At 48.1% G+C, this 17,780-nt stretch overlaps 1 protein-coding gene across 3 annotated transcripts in view; it reads right to left on the minus strand.

Moving 5' to 3' along the window:
• LOC106610840 (formin) overlaps window positions 1-17,780 on the minus strand; it is a 104,516-nt gene that overhangs the window by 30,465 nt on the left and 56,271 nt on the right. For all 3 annotated transcript variants that reach the window (XM_014210460.2, XM_014210459.2, XM_014210458.2), the window contains one exon: window positions 1,211-1,303. In XM_014210460.2, the coding sequence (XP_014065935.2) occupies window positions 1,211-1,303 (93 nt within the window). The remainder of the gene's footprint in view (window positions 1-1,210; window positions 1,304-17,780) is intronic.

A 17,780-nucleotide genomic window follows, 5' to 3' on the forward strand; every position in this document is an offset into this window, starting at 1 on the left:
TTGGAACACTATGACATCTGTGCTTCCTCATGCTGCATACCACAGAAACCTTACAGGAGCCCATTTCTGCATGATGGAAGTAGATAAGCTTTATGCTTTCTATGGAAGCAGCTTTACTAGCTGACGGACTGGCTTTGCAGGGCACTGGAGGGGGCTGTGGGGAGGGAAGGCTCCGGGGTCAAGATGCCTAGTGTAGGGGGAGAGGTGGAGGGGGATCAGAGTGTCTCTGTCTCGGTGTAGTGTGTCCCTGGCTGCCACGGTGGTCCCCAAAATGTCCCACTGAGTACAGCCAGCCTTTACGAGGCCTCAGCCAGGGATGTCCTGCCAGCTTTATAGCAGTCATGAGTACAGGCAGCATGTTAAGGGCAATGTGATCCTCTCTGCAGGGTTAGGCTTTAGACTCCTGTCCCTGTGCTGTCAGAAGGGCAGCCCCCTCTAACTGATGCTGGGCCTGGGCTCCACCATCACCCAACTAACCGCCGGACAGGGCACAAAAAATATATAGAAAAGATAAATTACAGCTTTGGGCTTTAATGGTTCCTCTCAGTGTTTTGGAGGAAGGAAAACAGGACCTCTAGTTTCTCTCTGAGTTTGGTTTCTTTACTTGACATTCTCCTCAGCAATAAATCATCTATGTGGAGAATGTTTCATCTCTGGAGAACAGTGGGTTCATTCTCCATTCAGAGAAGTGACAGGCTGGCTTAGAGACATGACAGAGGGAGTGAATATATCATCACTATCTACTGGTAGAACTTGGGAGTGTGTCACAGAGCATGGTTTGGAGGGAGGAGGAGGGGCAAGGTCGTCTCATCACTCAGTCCAGCGGATGGGCTCTGACACAGGCCTCTGCTTGCCTCAGGTGCAGTGAGTGATATCAAACATTCAAGGATCCTCATTTCCAAGAGCTGTCATTACAATCGGTAGAGAAGAAGTGGCCTGTGGAGGCCAAGGGGAGAGTAAACACATCTAAACACCCAATCAGGCCAGAACTAATGTAGCCTCTCTGGCCCCTGGCTTTATTAGCTCTCTCACTGGGGATCAAACAGCCTTCGCTGCGCGGCCTGGCTGCCTGTATTAGGTGACACGCAATGTTTTCAACCCCCTGAGTCTGCTGGAGAAACATCTACTAAAACAACACATAGCACCCCCTGGTAGTCAACACATGGGGCCTTGTCTCCTCCTCTCTTCGGTTCTGGTTTGTTTTACTCACCGGTCAAGACGAAGGCCTCCATTTTCTCCTTGAAGGGCTGGAGGTTCTCCTCAGAGGAGTTAGCACACACCTTCTGCACGTCCTTTTCACACGCTGGGGGAGAGAGAAAGCAGGAAACGTTCAATATTGAACATTTCTCAGCAGGAATGGATTAAAAAAGCGTTTGGCCTGGGGTGGGTGGAGGAGAGAAAGTGTGAGAAAGAGTAGACTGTGTCCTATGGTGTACTGTGTGAAATTGGCATTTGTTTTTTATTGTCGGAGCTTCATCATTGGGCTAAGGTATAAAACAATAACTAGCGTGCCCAAACAGCAAATGTAGCACATTAATTAATGACATGTGAGAGTGGGTATCACGTTTCCAACACTTTCCTAAGTTAGTTAACCAAAGCCTGCCGAGGGGAAACATTTGAGGGAAAAGAAGTGTGTGAATCTCCTCCAAAACATCCCAACCAGATGGCTATTAAAGAGAACTGGCAATCACTTTAAATGAGCTTGGTCTGCATTCAAAATGGAAACAGAGATCATGTTTCATTATCAGTAAAGCCAAGTAATAGTCTTTAAAGGGGACTTTAACACCATTTTCTGGGGGCAACAATAAGAAATGTATTATAAATCTTCATCAACACATTCAATAGACAAATGATGGAAATATAGTTTTGTCCAAAGACTTTTGAATGGGAGTAGGGTGTTGAATCTGTTACTCTGAAAATATTAGAGGAGATAACACATAATATGTTGAAGCCACAGATACTGGGGCATCTCTGTTGTAGCCACAGGTACTGGGCCAACCACCCAAAATATTGAGTGTACGGCCCACTAGCTAGATGGGACATTTTATTTTTTATTTATTTAACTAGGCAAGTCAGTTAAGAACAAATTCTTATTTTACCCCAGTCAAACCCTCCACTAACCCAGACACCGCTGGGCCAATTGTGCACCGCCCTATGTGACTTCCGATCACGGCCGGCTGTGATAAAGCCCGGGATCGAACCAGGGTCTGTAGTGACACCTCTAGTGCTGAGATGCAGTGCCTTAGACCGTTGCGCCACTCGGGAGCTGACATGCTGGCAGTAGATCACCCTGTCCTGTTCTGGCTTTCCCCAATGGAACTGTACATGTGGGTGACGGCTGAATGTGGAAGCCTTGTTTGTTGTTTGCTCTGGATGGGCCTTTGTTGTCCTGCCAAACCACCTAGCTCACACGGGCTCAAAGGAAACGGCCGATGACTTGACGGAGCGCGAGCCAAACTATTTCATTTCCTCCTAACAATCAACGTGGGATGATATATACAGAGCCGCCTGCCAAAATAACTTCCTCAAAGCTGTAAGTCATAAAGCTGTGCAGTAAATACCTTGCGTTGGTTATTACTGCATCGCTTAATGTCTTAACAACACAACAGGAACACTGTTTGGTCAGAGTCTGAGACTGGTTCACTGGTTTCCACAACAATCAAGAGGGCTGTATTAAGAACAGGTGAATATGCCCAGTTACCCACTATCCTTTTCCAGGTTCGGAGGAAAAGTTGCTCTTGAAAGGTGAGGGACTGAACTCGAACTACCGCACACTACTTGAGTAAGCAAAGACACTATTCCAATCACATCATCCACAGCTGAGAGGGACAACCATGACACACACCTGATCAGGTGATCTAGCTCTAACACGACTGAAAATATCCTACTTTTAAAAAACTATTAGCTCCCTCACGCATTAAAATCCCCCTGTCTCAAGTGGGCACGTTAAAGGGTGTTCAAAACAGCAAGACTACAATTTAGAGGCGGCTCCCCTCCAAAATGTGGTCCAGACAGCGTAGGCCACAAGAAGGAAGCCCAAATAACATCAGCAGCTGCGTGAAATAAAAACCCAGTGGGCCTCTGGTTTAGGACATTGTCTTACAGTGACAATACATAATCACGGAGGGTTAGTAGAAGGAAGAGGAGGAGGCAGAGGAGGAGGGAGTGATGCAGAAGTCACCTGGGGATATACAGTTTAACAGTATAACAATAGTATTACAGTTTAACAGTGTGTATTACCGTTTAACAGTAGTATTACAGTGTAACAGTAGTATTACAGTTTAACAGTGTGTATTACCGTTTAACAGTAGTATTACAGTTTAACAGTGTGTATTACCGTTTAACAGTAGTATTACAGTTTAACAGTAGTATTACAGTGTAACAGTAGTATTACAGTTTAACAGTGTGTATTACCGTTTAACAGTAGTATTACAGTGTAACAGTAGTATTATAGTGTAACAGTAGTATTACAGTGTAACAGTAGTATTACAGTGTAACAGTAGTATTACAGTGCAACAGTAGTATTACAGTTTAACAGTAGTAATACAGTTTAACAGTGTGTATTACTGCTTAACAGTAGTATTACAGTGTAACAGGCCAACTGAAGCCCGCTCTGCTCCCAGGGGCCTGTTCTGTAAATATGTCCATGCTGTTCTCTAATTGGCCAGTGAGTGTTCATCTGGGCTCTCTGTGCCCAAACAACCATATCAGTTTCCCTGTGGGCACAGCAGCAGAGAGAGAGAGAGGGGGGAGAGAAGGGGACAGAGAGGGTGAGGGAGGGAGGAGAGAGAGAGAGAAAGACAGGGACTTCACTTGAGGCTCTTCTTTCAGAGGAAAAAACTCTGTCGCAAAAGACTGCCACAAGGGGGTTGCTTTCATATCTGTGACCTGTATTAACCAGTTAACTGCTGAGGCACAGTATCAAATAGCAGAGCCAGCAGTTTCTAAGGATTGTGTTTGACACTCTGTGTTCACGTCATGGTCAGACAGAAGCCGACCGCACTGCTACCGTCAGCGTTGTTTGTCCTGTCTGGCTTTCTGTCCAGTCACCAGGTCACAGGGGACCTGTCTCCCACCACAGAGACAATGCTGCATGCTGGGAGACAGACACAAGCTCCCTACCATTTCCAGCCAGGGTCAGCCCACATACAGACAGTGGATTCAGCATTATTGTGGAAAGTGACAGATATCTATGTGTAAATCAAGATAAAAACGTATCTTAATTTAGAGAATTACTCATCATGAACTGTAAGCAATACATGAAATGCCCACACATATTATCAGTATCCAAATACATGTAAAGGGATCTAGTTCAAAACCTTAACATCTGTGATGTCCATGCAGGTTTATTTGGGTTTAGAGTGGTGATATAAGACAGATATGATGGCAGGATGATTTGATGGCCATATTCTCAAGGGTTGCCAGACACAAACTGCTTGTTGTTAATACTGTAGTAAGGCATGGATACATAAAGTCTACAGAGTTTGTACACAGGAAGCACGCCCACTACATGCTGCCTGTAGGGACACTGGGCTAGCTGGTATGCCAGAGGATTGCATCATATAAGGTATGTTACTGTACTGTAGTATGGGGAAGGGGCTAACATGAAAAGACAGAGTCTGACTTCTGCTTCGAGACATGGCAAATGCGGTTAGTCAAGCTTGTCACTTTGATGTAGTGAATGAACCATGAATTCCTCCACACTAACCAATGGCTTGCCCAAAGCTACAGGGAAATGTTAGGACATCAAGACAATGCCACATTATTCTGTAGACCCTGGGATGTTTGGAAAACAAAACATTGTACACACAAACTGTCTTGGATAATCTTGGAGCTACATACTTGACTGCCATATAGAAAAGGTTTATGTTCTCAATGTTCTACTGCTAAAACTCACTTCAATTAAAGATTCATGTTGATTTTGCTATGCACTTTATTTCTAAGCATCACTGACAATTTAAAAAACTCCTACAGATTTACATACACTACATAGTGTTTTTGCCCATATAGCATGACTGTTTTGGAAACTATTTTCTCGTCGGAAGAGAGAGGTTAGTCTTGTCCGTGATCTGGCCTGACAAATCAGTGTTATTTACGCCAGGCACTGGATCATTTTCCATCAGCTCTAAAGCACAATTCTTTCTCTAATCCACAATTATATACAAACTCAGTGCACTGTCAGGCTCCCAGCTTCCACCTCCCTCCCATCCAGGCAAGAGCCCTGCTATAACCCAGGCTACATGGGGCCAGCCAGGAGGCTTATTGTAAAGGTATAGTAAGACACCGCTCCTCCCTCTAAGATAAATCTACCTCTATCAGCCTGGACAAATCCAGAATCCAACCCTGGCCCAACTCCTACAGAGCCTGTCTGAGAACGCAATGCTGACATACTGTGTACACACACCCTGGAAACGAATACTTGTTGTAAGACACGGTTCTCCAAGGTTCAGGGAGTCAGCTAGAATCCACCACTGGGCTCTGTTCTGCTGTAAGGGAATGCTATCGAGGTCATAGTTTGAGGAAATCATACAAAATGTATATAGACAGTGCATTCGTAAAGTATTCAGACCCCTTGACTTTTTGCACATTTTGTTACATTACAGCCTCATTCTAAAATTGATTTAAAAAAAAGAATACTCATAAATCTACACACAATACCCCATAATAACAAAGCAAAAACAGGTTTTTAGAAATCTTTGCAAATGTACTAAAAATAAAAATCAGAAATATCACATTGACATGACTATTCAGACCCTTTACTCAGTACTTTGTTGAATCACCTTTGGCAGCGATTACAGCCTCGAGTCTTCTTGGGTATGACGCTACAAGTTTGGCACACCTGAATTTGGGAAGTTTCTCCCATTCCTCTCTGCATATCCTTTCAAGCTCTGTCAGGTTTTCAGGTCTCTCCAGAGATGTTCGATCAGCTTCAAGTCCAGGCTCTGGCTAGGCCACTCAAAGAAATTCAGAGACTTGTTCCGAAGTCACTCCTGTGTTGTCTTGGCTGTGTGTTTAGTGTCGTTGTTCTATCGGAAGGTGAACCTTCGCCCCAGTCTGAGGTCCTGAGCGCTCTGCAGCAGGTTGTCATCAAGGATCTCTCTGTACTTTGCTCCGTTCAACTTTGCCTCATCCCCACAGCATGATGCTGCCACCACCATGCTTCATCGTAGGGGTAGTGCCAGGTTTCCTCCAGATGTGACGCTTGGCATTCAGGCCAAAGAGTTCAATCTTGGTTTAATCAGATCAGAGAACTTATATAGACTGGTTTGTTCCTTTCCAAATCGTGTCCAATCAATTTACCACATGTGGACTCCAATGATGTTGTGATGATTAATAGAAACAGGATGAACCTGAGCACCTTTATATTTTTAAAACATTTGCAAAACAATCTACAAACCTGTTTTCACTTTGTCATTATTGGGCATTGTGTGTAGACTGCTGAGGAAAAAAAGTATTTAATACATTTTAGAATAAGGCTGTAACGTTACAAAATATATATACAGTATCAGTCAAAGGTTTGGACACACCTACTCATTCAAGGGTTTTTCTTGATGTTTCTATTTTCTACATTGTAAAATAATAGTGAAGATATCAAAACTATGAAATAACACATATGGAATCATGTAGTAATCAAAAAAGTGTTAAACAAATCAAAACATATTTTATATTTTAGATTCTTCAAATAGCCACCCCTTGCCTTGGCGACAGCTTTGTGCACTCTTGGCATTCTCTCAACCAGCTTCATGAGGTAGTCACTTGGAATCCATTTCAATTAACAGGTGTGCCTTGTTAAAAGTTAATTTGTGGAATTTCTTTCCCTCTTTTCTCCTCAATTTCATGGTATCCAGTTGGTAGTTACAGTCTCAACACTGCAACTCCTGTACGGACTAGGGAGAGGCGAAGGTCGAGAGCCATACGTCCTCCGAAACACAACCCAACCAAGCCGCACTGCTTCTTGATACAATGCCCACTTATCAAGGAAGCCAGCTGCACCAATGTGTCGGAGGAAACACTGTACACCTGGCCACCGTGTCAGCGTGCACTGTACCCGGCCTGCCACAGGAGTCGCTAGTGCGCGATGGGACAAGGACATCCCTGCTGGCCAAACCCTCCCCTAACCCGGACGACGCTGGGCCAATTGTGACCCGTCCCATGGGTCTCCTGGTCACGGCCGGCTGTGACAGAGCCTGGACTCGAACACAGAATCTCTTGTGGCACAGCTAGCACTGCCACTCGGGAGGCCTGGAATTTCTTTCCTTCTTAATGCGTTTGAGCCAGTCAGTTGTGTTGTGACATGGTAGGGGTTGTATACAGAAGATAGCCCTATTTGGTAAAATACCAAGTCCATATTATGGCAAGAACAGCTCAAATAAGCAAAGAGAAATGAGAGTTCATCATTATTTTAAGACATGAAGGTGAGTCAAACCGGAAAATTTCAAGAACTTTGACTGTTTCTTCAAGTGCAGTCGCAAAAACAATCAAGCGCTAAAATGAAACTGTTTCTCATGAGGACCGCCACAGGAAAGGAAGACCCAGAGTTACCTCTGCTACAGAGGATAAGTTCATTAGAGTTAACTGCACCTCAGATTGCAGCCCAAATAAATGCTTCACAGAGTTAAAGTGACAGACACATCTCAACATCAACTGTTCAGAGAAGACTGCTTGAATCAGGTCTTTGTGGTAAAATTGCTGCAAAGAAACCACTACTAAAAGGACACCAATAAGAAACTTGCTTGGGCCAAGAAACACAAGCTAATCAAATGTATTTGTCACATACTTTTTTATTTTTCCAGGTAAGTTGACTGAGAACACATTCTCATTTACAGCAACAAGCCAGGGAATAGTTTCAGGGGAGAGGAGCCAATTGTAAGCTGGGGATGATTAGATGGCCATGATGGCCAGGTTGGGAATTTAGCCAGGACACCAGGGTTAACACCACTAGTCTTACAATAAGTGCAATTGGATCTTTAATGACCTCAGAGAGTCTGGACACCCGTTTAATGTCCTATCCGAAAGACAGCACCCTATACAGGACAGTGTCCCCAATCACTGTCCTGGGGAATTGGGATCTTTTTTAGACCAGAGGAAAGAGGAAAGAGTGCCTCCTACTGGCCCTCCAACACCAGCTGGTCTCCCATCCAGGGACTGACCAGGACCAACCCTGCTTAGCTTCAGAAGCAAGCCAGCAGTGGAATGCAGGGTGGTATGCTGCTGGCATACACATGTTTAGCAAATGTTATTGCGGGTGTAGCAAATTGCTAGTGTTTCTAGTTCCAACAGTGCAGCGATATCTAACAAGTAATATCTAACAATACACACAATCTAAAGAAAAGGAATGGAATTAAGAACATATAAATATTTGGATGAGCAATGTCAGAGCAGCATAGACTAAGATACAGTAGAATAGGACAGAATACAGTATATACATATGAGATGAGTAATGCAAAATATGTAAACATTATTAAAGTGACTAGTGTTCCAATCATTAAAGTGGCCAGTGATTTCAAGTCTATGTATAGGGCAGCAGCCTCTAAAGTGCTAGTAATGGCTATTTAACGGTCTGATGGCCTTGAGATAGAAGCTGTTTTTTAGTCTCGGTCCCAGCTTTGATGCACCTGTACTGACCCCGCCTTCTGGATGATAGGCAGGCAGTGGCTCGGGTGGTTGTTGTCCTCGATGATCTTTTTGGCCTTCCTGTGACAACGGGTGCTGTAGGTGTCCTGGAGGGCAGGTAGTTTGCCCCCGATTATGCATTGGGCAGACCGCACCACCCTCTGGATTGCGCTGTGGTTGTGGGAGGTGTAGTTGCCTGGCACCCAGGGCCCTCACCTCCTCCCTGTAGGCTGTCTCGTCATTGTTGGAAATCAGGCCTACTACTGTTGTGTCGTCTGCAAACTTGATGATTGAGTTGGAGGCGTGTGCGGCCACGCAGTCATGGGTGAACAGGGAGTACAGCACATATCCTTGAGGGACCTCAGTGTTGAGGATCAGCGAAGTGGAGGTGTTGTTCCTACCTTCACCACCTGGGGGCGGCCCGTCAGGAAGTCCAGGACCCAGCTGCACAGGACGGGGTTCAGACCTAGGGACTCAAGCTTAATGATGATCTTGAAGGGTACAATGGTGTTGAATGCTGAGCTATAGTCAATGAACAGCATTCTTACATAGGTTTTCCTCTTGTCCAGATGGGATAGGGCAGTGTGCAGTGTGATGGCGATTGCATCGTCTGTGGGTCTGTTGGGGCGGTAAGCAAATTGAAGTGGGTCTAGGGTGACAGGTATGATCCTTTACTAGTCTCTCAAAGCACTTCATGATGACAGAAGTGAGTGCTATGGGCGATTGTCATTTAGTTCAGTTACCTTTGCTTTCTTGGGTACAGGAACAATGGTGGACATCTTGAAGCATGTGGGGACAACAGACTAGGGTAGGGAGAGATTGAATATGTCCATAAACACTCCAGCCAGCTGGTCTGCGCATGTTCTGAGGACGCAGCTTGGGATGCCGTCTGGGCTGGCAGCCTTGCGAGGGTTAACACGCTTAAATGTCTTACTCACGTCGGCCACGGAGAAGGAGAGCCCACAGTTCTTGGTAGCGGGCCGCATCGGTGGCACTGTATTATCCTCAAAATGGGCAAAGAAGGTGTTTAGCGTGAAACACGATGTCGATGTCCGCCATGTGGCTGCTTTTCCCTTTATAGTCCGTGATTGTCTGTAGACCCTGCCACATACATCTCGGGTCTGAGCCGTTGAATTGCGACTCCACTTTGACTCTAAACTGCCGTTTTGCCTGTTTGATTCCCTTACGGAGGGAATAACTACACTGTTTGTATTCATCCATATTCCCAGTCACCTTGCCATGGTTAGATGCGATCAGTTTTGCACTTTAAGTTTTGCATCTATCCACGGTTTCTGAATAGGGTAGGTTTTAATAGTCACATTGGGTACAACATCTCCTATACACTTCCTGATAAACTCAGTCACTGTCTCAGTATGTTCGTCTATGTTGTTCTCGGAGGCTACCCGGAACATATCCCAGTCCGCGGGACCAAAACAATCTTGAAGTGTGGATTCCGAATGGTCAGACCAGCGTTGAATAGCCCTTAGCATGGGTACTTCCTGTTTGAGTTTCTGCCTATAGGAAGGGAGGAGCAAAATCGAGTCGTGATCAGATTTGCCGAAGGGAGGGCGGGGGAGGGCCTTGTAGGCATCCTGGAAGTTGGAGTAGCAGTGGTCGAGTGTTTTAGCAGCGCGAGTATTACAGTCAATGTGTTGATAAAACATTGGTAATGTTTTCTTCAAATTTGCTTTGTTAAAATCCCCAGCTACAATAAATGCGGCCTCAAGATATGTGGTTTCCAGTTTGCATAAAGTCCAGTGAAGTTCTTTGAGGGCCGTCGTGGTATCGGCTTGAGGGGAATATACACAGCTGTGACTGTAACCGAAGAGAATTATCTTGGGAGGTAATACGGTCGTTATTTGATTGTGAGGTATTCCAGGTCGGGTGAACAAAAGGACTGGAGTTCCTGTATGTTATCACAACACCATGAGCAATTAATCATGAAACATACACCCCCAACCTTGTTCTTCCCAGAGAGATATTTATTCCTGTCTGTACGATTAACTGAGAAACCAACTGGCTGAATGGACTCAGACTGTCACGACTTCAGCCGAAGTCGGTTCCTCTCCTTGTTCGGGCGGCGCTCGGCGGTCGGCGTCGCCGGTCTACTAGCCATCGCCGATCCACTTTTCATTTTCCATTTGTTTTGTCTTTGTTTCTACACACCTGTTTTTCATTCCCCTAATTATTGTTCATGTATTTAACCCTCTGTTTCCCCCATGGTGTTGTGCGGGATTGTTTATGTCATGTTCGGTAATGTTGGTGACTGGTTATTTCGACGGGTGCTGTTTTTTGCCCGTGCGTAAAAGTTGATGTTCGTGTATTTGTGTTTGGGCAAGTGTAGTGTTTTACCTTGCACCATTCATTATTCTGAGTAAAGTTACGTTGCTCCCAATTCTCTGCTCTCCTGCGCCTGACTGCATACACCAGCTACACCCACCATTATGACAGAATCCCGCACCCATGAGGATATGGAGTCAGCAGGAGCAGACAACCCCGTATTAGGGATTGAGGAGCACGTCCAGCAGCATCTCGGCACCGCCATGGCACCGCCATGGATCGCGTCCTGCAGACGATGGATTGCTTGGAGAGAAGAGGAGTGCCTCCAGCGCCTCCGCCTACACCACCAATGGCACCACTACCCACCCCTCCTTCACCTGGTCCCAGTGGGATTTGGCTCGCTCTTCCGAGGGAGTATGATGGGACGGCTTCGGGATGTCAGGGGTTCCTACTCCAGCTGGAGCTTTACCTGGCAACCATTCACCCGGCTCCCTTGGGCCGTGACTGCATGTCCGCCTTTGTCTCCTGCCTCTCAGGGAAAGCCCTGGAGTGGGCCAACGCCGTATGGAGGGAAGGAGAAGCGGTGTTGGACCAATCGAGGAGTTCACCCGCCGCTTCCGGGCAGTTTTTGACCACCCACCTGAGGGTAGAGCGGCGGGTGAACGGCTTTTTCACCTTAGGCAGGAGACAAGGAGTGCACAGGAGTTTGCATTGGACTTTCGGACCCTGGCAGCCAGCGCAGGATGGAACGACAGGGCCCTGATCGATCACTACCGTTGTAGTTCGCGTGAGGACGTCCGTAGGGAGTTGGCCTGCAGGGACACCACACTCACCTTTGACCAGGTGGTGGACATGTCCACCCGGTTGGATAACCTGCTGGCTACCCGCGGACGTCCAGATCGGGGTCTGTTGGTTCCATCCCCCAGCACCACCGCTGCAACGCCCATGGAGCTGGGAGGTGCTGCACTTAGGGCGACCAGAGGAGGGGCCGTTCCATGCACCGTCTGTGGCCGCAGAGGGCACACTGCCGGTCGGTGCTGGGGAGGTTCCTCTGGGAGTCTAGGCAGCAGGCAGGGCACTCTCGTGTCACCCCAGGTGAGTCGGCACCAGGCTCACCCAGATCCCCCTGTTCCTCACGTATTTTTGTTTCTTAATATTCCAGATTTTTCCCCGCATTCCCAGCATAAGGCGCTCATAGATTCAGGCGCAGCTGGGAATTTTATTGACAGATCATTTGCCCATAGTTTAGCGATCCCCATTGTTCCTGTGGACATGCCCTTCCCTGTACACGCCCTAGATAGATGATCATTAGGGTCAGGGCTAATTAGGGAGGCCACCGCTCCACTGGGCATGGTTACGCAGCAGGGTCACAAGGAGAGAATCAGTCTTTTCCTTATTGATTCTCCTGCGTTTCCCGTGGTGCTGGGCTTACCCTGGTTGGCCTGTCATGACCCCACTATTTCGTGGCAACAGAGGGCTCTCACGGGGTGGTCACGAAAGTGCTCGGGGAGGTGTTTAGAGGTTTCCGTCGGTGCTACTACGGTTGAGAGTCCAGACCAGGTCTCCACCATGCGCATCCCCTCTGAATATGCTGATTTGGCTCTCGCCTTCTGTAAAAAGAAGGCGACTCAATTACCACCCCATCGATGGGGGGATTGTGTGATAAATCTCCTGGTAGACGCAGCACTTCCCAGGAGTCACATGTATCCCCTGTCGCAAGAGGAGACGGCGGCTATGGAAACATATGTCTCCGAATCTCTGGGGCAGGGGTACATTCGGCCCTCCACTTCACCTGCCTCCTCGAGTTTCTTTTTTGTGAAGAAGAAGGATGGAGATCTGCGCCCGAGCATTGACTATAGAGGTCTCAATCAAATCACAGTGAGGTACAGTTACCTGCTATCTCTTATCGCCACGGCGATTGAGTCAATGCACAGGGCGCACTTCTTCACTAAATTGGATCTCAGGAGCGCGTACAACCTGGTGCGTATCCAGGAGGGAGACGAGTGGAAGGCGGCGTTTAGTACCACATTAGGCCATTATGAAAGCCTCGTCATTCCGTACGGGTTGATGAATGCTCCATCAGTCTTCCAATCCTTTGTAGATGAGATGTTCAAGGACCTGCATGGGCAGGGTGTAGTGGTGTATATCGATGACATTCTGATATACTCCGCTACATGCGCCGAGCATGTGTCCTTGGTGCGCAGGGTACTTGGACGACTGTTGGAGCATGACCTGTACGTCAAGGCTGAAAAACGCCTGTTCTTCCAGCAAGCCGTCTCCTTCCTAGGGTATCGCATTTCCACATCAGGGGTGGAGATGGAGAGTGACCGCATTTCAGCCGTGCGTAATTGGCCGACTCCCACCACGGTAAAGGAAGTGCAGCGGTTTCTCGGGTTTGCCAACTACTACCGGAGGTTTATCCGGGGCTTTGGTCAGGTGGCGGCTCCTATTACCTCACTGCTGAAGGGGGGACCGGTGCTTTTGCAGTGGTCAGCTGAGGCGGACACGGCTTTTGGTCACCTGAGGGCTCTGTTTACCTCGGCTCCCGTGCTGGCGCATCCGGATCCCTCTTTGGCGTTCAAAGTGGAGGTGGACGCATCCGAGGCTGGGATAGGAGCTGTGCTCTCTCAGCGCTCGGGTACGCCACCAAAGCTCCACCCCTGTGCCTTCTTTTTGGAGAAGCTCAGCCCGGCGGAGCGAAACTATGACGTGGGGGACCGGGAGTTGTTGGCTGTCATCAAGGCCTTGAAGGCGTGGAGACATTGGCTTGAGGGGGCTAGACACCCTTTTCTCATCTGGACTGACCACCGCAATCTGGAGTACATCCGGGCGGCGAGGAGACTGAACCCTCGCCAGGCAAGGTGGGCCATGTTCTTTACCCGTTTTGTCTTCACCCTGTTCTACAGACCAGGTTTCCCAGGACCCTAAGGCAGACACACTGTCCCGGTTGAATGACACAGAGGAGTGGTCCATGGATCACACTCCCATACTCCCGGCCTCTTGCCTGGTGGCACCTGTAGTGTGGGAGCTGGACACGGACATCGAGCGGGCATTACGTGCAGAGCCCACTCCCCTCCAGTGTACTGCTGGGCGTCTGTACGTTCCGTCTGCTGTCCGCGACCGTTTGATCTATTGGGCCCACACGTCACCCTCCTCTGGTCATCTGCGCTGTCTGAGTGGTTAGTACTGGTGGCCCACCTTGGCTAAGGACATGAGCACCTGCCCAGAGGGAAGTTACAACCCTTACCCGTTCCACAACGGCCGCGGTCGCACCTGTCGGTGGACTTCCTAACGGATCTTCCTCCCTCACAGGGTAACAGCACGATCCTGATCGTTGTGGATCGGTTTTCTAAGTCCTGCCGTCTCCTCCCTTTGCCCGGTCTCCCTACGGCCCTACAGACTGCGGAGGCTCTGTTCACACACGTCTTCCGGCACTTCGGATGCCTGAGGACATAGTATCTGATCGAGGTCCCCAGTTCACGTCAAGGGTCTGGAGGGCATTCATGGAATGTCTGGGGGTCTCGGTCAGCCTTACCTCAAGTTTTCACCCCGAGAGTAACGGGCAGGTGGAGAGAGTGAACCAGGATGTGGGTAGGTTTCTGCGGTCCTATTGCCAGGACCGGCCGGGGGAGAGGGCGGCATTCATACCCTGGGAAGAGATGTCCCAAAACTCGCTCCGCCACTCCTCCACTAACCTCTCCCCCTTCCAGTGCGTACTGGGGTACCAGCCGGTTCTGGCGCCATGGCATCAGAGCCAGATCAGAGCCAGATCGAGGCTCCTACGGTGGACGACTGGTTTAGGCGCTCAGAGGAGACATGGGACGCCGCTCATGTGCACCTTCAGTGGGCCGTGAGACGTCAGAAGGCTGGCGCAGACCGCCACCCCAGTGCGAACACCGGGGGACCGGGTCTGGTTCTCGACCCGAAACCTACCCCTCCGCCTGCCCTGCCGGAAGCTGGGTCCGCGGTTTGTGGGGCCATTCGAAGTCCTGAGGAGAATAAACGAGGTGTGTTACAGGCTACAGCTTCCCCCCGATTACCGTATTAACCCCTCGTTTCATGTGTCTCTCCTCAGGCTGGTGGTTGCTGGTCCGCTCCAGGAATCTGAGGTACGGGAGGTTCCTCCGGCGTATGCAGTTCGTTCCATACTGGACTCCAGGCGTCCATACTGTCCATACTGGACACCTCCAGGCTGTGTAAGGGCTATCTGACCAAGAAGGAGAGTTATGGAGTGCTGCATCAGATGACCTGGCCTCCACAATCACCCAACCTCAACCCATTGGAGATGGTTTGGGAAGAGTTGGACTGCAGAGTGAAGGAAAAGCAGCCAACAAGTGCTCAGCATGTGTGGGAACTCCTTCAAGACTGCTGGAAAAGCATTCATCATGAAGCTGGTTGAGAGAATGCAAAGAGTGTGTAAAGCTGTCATCAAGGCAAAGGGTGGTTCTTTGAAGAATGTCAAATATAAAATATATTTTGATTTGTTTAACATTTTTTGGTTACTACATGATTCTATGTGTGTTATTTCCTAGTTTGATGTCTTCACTATTATTATACAATGTAGAACATAGTAAAAAAATAAAGAAAAACCCTGGAATGAGTAGGTGTGTCCAAACTTTTCACTAATTGTAATATTTTCCACCAAGTGCTCCAACCAGGGGAGAGGGGATTAGAAATGATGCAGGTAATGTTATTTGATAGACTTAAATTCTAAATCTAGTAATTTAATAGATTACCTACCCCTTTTTTTTTACAAAATATGCATTCTCTACCCTCTGCATGTTCCCTGCATCTTGCGCCTTTCTTTCAGCAAGCTGAGGAGACTATATTTAACTGTTATGTGGGGAGGAGAGGTGGCGATACTCTACCCCAACGACTCCACACATGGAATTCCAACCGGAGCCTCTGTCGTAAAACAGGCTTCAGGGTAAAGGCCTTGCCTCGACCTGACATTAAGGGGCATTTAAAGTAAAGACACTGTCTGATTTGCCATGGTGATGAATGCCTAACCCCTCACAGGCCTTCTGTGAAACACTAAACTCCCCTGGGCAGCAAATGAGCTCTGACTGTTCTATTTTATTTGATACTATTTCATTCAGTAGCGTCCCTGCCTCACTGTCCACCCCAATTACCCAGCAGTTAAAGAGAGCTTTACGTGGCCGTGGCCTCCGCTAGCCCTGATGGGAGGAAAGGTCCCTCTCTGTCCCCACATAAATCCCTGGGACTGGGTGAACTAAGGATACTCTCCAGGAATATCTACATGTACTGTAGCCCCCAAAGGGACAGGCACCTATCTGGACACATAGAAAGGGACAGGCACCTCTGTGGACACATAGAAAGGGACAGGCACCTTTGTGGACACAGAAAAGAACAGGCACCTCTGTGGACACATAGAAAGGGACAGGCACCTCTGTGGACACATAGAAAGGGACAGGCACCTCTGTGGACACATATAAAGGGGCAGGCACCTTTGTGGACACATAGAAAGGGACAAGAAATTCTGTGGACACAAAAAAAGGGACAGGCACCTCTGTGGACTGATAGAAAGGCACCTCTGTGGACACATAGAACTGAAAGCCTCAGAAGACACTAGAGAAAAAACATGCAGGTATTAGTCTACAGTAGCATTGCTCCTTGTGCAGGAGAGAAGGGATGGATCCTAGCACCCCCCCCCCCCATCCCCAGAAAGAGACCTAGAGAGAGGTCATCACCTCCTGCCCAAACAGGAAGGCAGATCAAATGAGGATCATGTTTCTGCACGGTGGAATGGAGGAGAGGGCAGCCGCCAGGCCATGGAGCCTGACCTGCTCCCGTGCATCGTCTCGGACCAGACACGCACATACATACATCTGCTTGGCTACTTAGGAGAGTCTCACTCTGAGGAAGAGCGATATGGAGAGAGAAATATATAGCCTGGACATCCCTGAACCTTACCAAGGCATCAAAGAGGAGGACAAAACAGGAGTCATCATGATGCTCCCTAGCCCCGCTAATCTCTCCTTTCAGCAGTACACTCTCTACAAAGTCCACGGAGGTGTGATCCAGTGTTAGCACCAGCCAGTGTTAGACACAATTAAGATGTGAATGGAAGTCATCTGATATAATTAAGACCATTTGGTTTCTTTAGGGTGGTTTATAATAGTGCAGCATAAATATTTATTCCTGGCGGCTGGCGGGGAGGATAAAAATGGGAGTCATAGGTGGACCTCACCAAACACTGAGAATTCACGCTCACTGCTCCCTGCCAATACCCCGAGGACTCCCGGGCGAGACTGTAACATTTTTTTCCTGCAGTAGAGATCAAATAAGAGGGCCCTTATGTTACATTTATTGTGTTTAAGTCTTCCATTTTTCCTAATAAATGAGTGACAGCTTGAGGTGGGTCTGGGGCTCTTTTGTAGACTTAGTATTTTTCCCCCAGGTCAGAGAGGATCAAGGTTTAACAGCAATCTGCACTAGGAGGGGAGAGTGGAGAGCATATCTAATTGCTTTCATATGCCATATTATTGGTTGATTTAAATAATCACAGACACCAGGGCGCTGGGGGTGCCATGCCTTTAACCCCCGGACGGCCCAGCGGACCACTGACTGACTGGCTGGCTGGCTGAGTCCCTGGCTAACTGACTAGCTGCCTGGCGAACTGGGCGGACCATGCCGGCGAGCACCGAGCTCCTGATACCAGCCACATGAACACGTTTCTCATGAGAGTGTTACACGTTTACTATATTTCCACCCAGCTTTCGTATCATCTTTAAACGTTTCAGAGAGATAGTCTTGCTTTGGTCAATATGAAGACACTGACAGTTCTCACATAAGAGCAGAGAGCATGATCAGGGCTGGAGGATATTCAGGAGTGATGATGTCAGATCCTGAATCTACCCTGAAAC

The sequence above is a fragment of the Salmo salar genome, chromosome ssa09 (assembly GCF_905237065.1).
Source record: "Salmo salar chromosome ssa09, Ssal_v3.1, whole genome shotgun sequence".
Classification (NCBI taxonomy): domain Eukaryota; kingdom Metazoa; phylum Chordata; class Actinopteri; order Salmoniformes; family Salmonidae; genus Salmo; species Salmo salar.